Consider the following 3,485-nt stretch of genomic DNA (forward strand, 5'->3'; position numbering starts at 1 on the left):
ATATATATATGTGTGTGTGTGTGTGTATGCAATTTATATATATATGTGTCTGTGTCTGTGTCTGTGTCTGTGTCTGTGTCTGTGTCTGTGTCTGTGTCTGTGTCTGTGTCTGTGTGTGTGTGTGTGTATATAGTAAATTTATATATGATATGTATTTACAGATTTACTTTTATACATCTGTGATGTTAAATGGTCAAGTGGTGTCAACTTTTATTATACCGCTGAGGCATGCATATAAATATCCTTTGTGGTATTCACATGTGCACGCATGAGGTGTTCTGGCATATAATAGAAGCTATTGCAATGTTGATGATTTTGACCACAGTCGAAAGTGCAAAGGGTTGCATGATACAGAGGTTAACAAAGAAACAGAAGGTACACCGTGTGTATGGAGTGATCATGCACGTGCACGTAAATATCAATATGCATTGGCATACCATAACCTGTAGGTACTAATTTCATCCATTTAACAGAGAAACAGAAGGTACACCGTGTATATGAAGTGATCATGCACGTGCACGTAAATAGCGATATGCATTGGCATAACATACCTGTAAGTACTATTTGCTTCCTGTCTGCGACCATTTCTACAGGTGTCCCTTCTGGTAGTGACTTCACCCTGAACTCCCCTATAAACATGTCGAACGACATAGAATCCTATTGTTTTAGGGTTTTATAAAACCCTATACCCCCGTGTCGAGAAGGCCATCAAGAAGGAGGATAGAATCAACACAGACGCGTTTGAAGCTCATAGTGTACGCTTCATACCACGAGTGTGAATGTGGGTATAGTGTAAGCTTCATGAGTGTGAATGTGGGTATAATGTAAGCTTCATACCACGAGTGTGAATGTGGGTCGAATTAGTTGCCGATATGTGCAATCGAGTACCCTAATTCGGCTGTTCCCACATGAGCTCTGATATATAGAGTGACAAGCACACTCACTATACTCGTGGCTGATAAGTGAGACGGCAAAGATAGTTTGGAATGTTCTGCCGCCATATCTTTGCCCAGTTGTGTTGGGCACTGTCTGAGGGATGGTGCCATCGCAGCCCTACTACCGGTAGTGGTATGAATTTGCTTGTTCCTGTCTCTACGATTGAGGACAGATGTCTACGATGCGCAATTGGGATTTCATCACCCAAAGACAAGGAGAGACAACATTAAATGAATGTATTTACTGGTTCCTATCAACGACTGATGGTATTAGGGTTTAGGGTTTACTACTAGTGTGTACGGTTTAGCTACTTGCCCCCAAGCATGGACGTTTGCTAGGAATCGATGCATACAGTGCAGGTTCGTTAATAATCACAAGATATGTGGTGAAACTGTGAAAGCTCGAGTGCATATCGCCCATGGATATCTGAATCTGGGCTACCAAAGTTCTGGTGTGAATAGCATTATTTCCTAATGCTTGGAATTTCAAATACCTCACAGAAAATTCAATATATACATGATGCGCTGTGTATGCCTGTGTAGTGTATGTGTGTATGCCTGTGTAGTGTATGTGCGTATGCCTGTGTAGTGTATGTGTGTATGCCTATGTAGTGTATGTGTGTATCCCGGTGTAGTGTATGTGTGTATCCCGGTGTAGTGTATGTGTGTATGTCTGTGTAGTGTATGTGTGTATTGCCTGTGTAGTGTATGTGTGTATGCCTGTGTAGTGTATGTGTGTTTGCCTGTGTAGTGTATGTGTGTTTGCCTGTGTAGTGTATGTGTGTATGCCTGTTTAGTGTATGGCGTATGCATAGTTGTCATGGATCAATATTTTTTGTTTTATTTTATCGAATCAGAACATCTCGGGACGAAACATCAACGAACACCAATCACCGGACAGCCACCAACAATGATTCCTTTGTAAAAAGATAAATTCACAAGATTCTCAGATTCAAGATTAATGATTTGTTATTCAGAGCTCTCATAATTAAAAATAGGAGGCTTCAAGGTATGCTAATGACATATATTCCTGGGGACAAACATAATGACTCCAATTTCTGTCGAAAATTGTCCCTAGTCAAACCCCCAGTTCGGTACTGTCTGCAATTCTACGGATGGTGCTGAAGCAGATAGGGGGGATGAATTGGTGGTATACGAGCTTAGCGCTTCTGATTCAGGATCTAGTAGTCAATCTGATGAGGACGACAAAACAAACGAGTAAGTACCAGACTCGAAAAGAAAAAGGCCAACAAAAAGTATGACCGACACCGTATCCCAGAAACGCAAATCACAAAGGAAGAACGCCGCGCGTGAGCGGCGATGTCAATTAGCGAGAAAAGAAATCGAGAAAGCTTAAAAGAGAACGTTTCTAAGAACTCATCATGGGTTTGTACTACCTGACGATGGTGACTATGTATTGACCGTGAGCGATGTAACTGATTAGGAGTTTGCACGAGTATCCAGAAGGCATAGTTCAAAGAGGCTACAAAAAAAAGGAAGTATCACACGTGCTTAACTGGTCAATTAAGCGCTTATAACTCGACAGATGATTTTTATTACTTTTCGATTATTCATTGTAGTAATATAAATATATCATGTATTTATCACATTGCAAGGCTAGTAGGCTGTACTGGCTAGAATATTGATTTAGTCTGCGTTGACAGTGTTAAATAACTTATTACAAAAATAGAGCGAAAAATAGTCAGCATTTAGATGCTCTCAATCTATATGATTTCAAACAGCACCAAATAGTTGTGGATAAAATGTACAAATCTTCACATTCAGCTATGTTGCCTATTAACAACACAGCTTCATTTTATGATTATGCTACTTATTCTAATTGTTTATGCTACTTATTCTATTGATTATGCTACTTATTCTATTGAATATACTACTGAATCTATTGATTATGCTACTTATTGTATTGATTATGCTACTTGCTCTATTGATTATACTACTTATTCTATACACTATGCTACCTATTCTATTGATTATACTACTTATTATATTGATTATACTACTTATTATATTGATTATTCTACTTATTTTATTGATTATACTACTTATTCTAATGATTATACTACTTATTTTATTGATTATTCTACTTTTTTTTTACTATACTACTTATTCTATTGATTATGCTACCTATTCTATACACTGTGCTACTTATTCTATTGATTATACTACTTATTTTATTGATTATTCTACTTATTTTATTGATTACACTACTTATTCCATAGATTATACTACTTATTCTATTGATTATACTACCTATTCTATTGATTATGCTACTTATTCTATTGATTATACTCCATATTCTATTGATCATGCTACTTATTTTATTCATTATGCTACTTATTCTATTGACTATGCTATTTATTCTATTGATTATACTACTTATTCTATGGATTATGCTATTTATTCTATTGATTGTAGTACATATTATATTGATTATACTACTTATTCTATTGATTATGCTACTTATTCTATTGATTATGCTACTTATTCTATTGTCATGCTACTTATTCTATTGATCATGCTACTTATTCT

At 36.5% G+C, this 3,485-nt stretch overlaps 1 protein-coding gene across 1 annotated transcript in view; it reads left to right on the forward strand.

The window, feature by feature from the left end:
- Positions 1–1,187, forward strand: part of SARC_09176 (hypothetical protein) — a 4,744-nt gene extending 3,557 nt beyond the window's left edge. The window contains exon 5 of the mRNA XM_014296815.1: positions 594–1,187. Within this exon, the coding sequence (XP_014152290.1) occupies positions 594–609 (16 nt within the window). The 3' untranslated portion in view covers positions 610–1,187. The remainder of the gene's footprint in view (positions 1–593) is intronic.
- The last annotated feature ends 2,298 nt before the right edge of the window (positions 1,188–3,485 follow it).

The sequence above is a fragment of the Sphaeroforma arctica genome (assembly GCF_001186125.1).
Source record: "Sphaeroforma arctica JP610 unplaced genomic scaffold supercont1.902, whole genome shotgun sequence".
Lineage (NCBI taxonomy): Eukaryota > Ichthyosporea > Ichthyophonida > Sphaeroforma > Sphaeroforma arctica.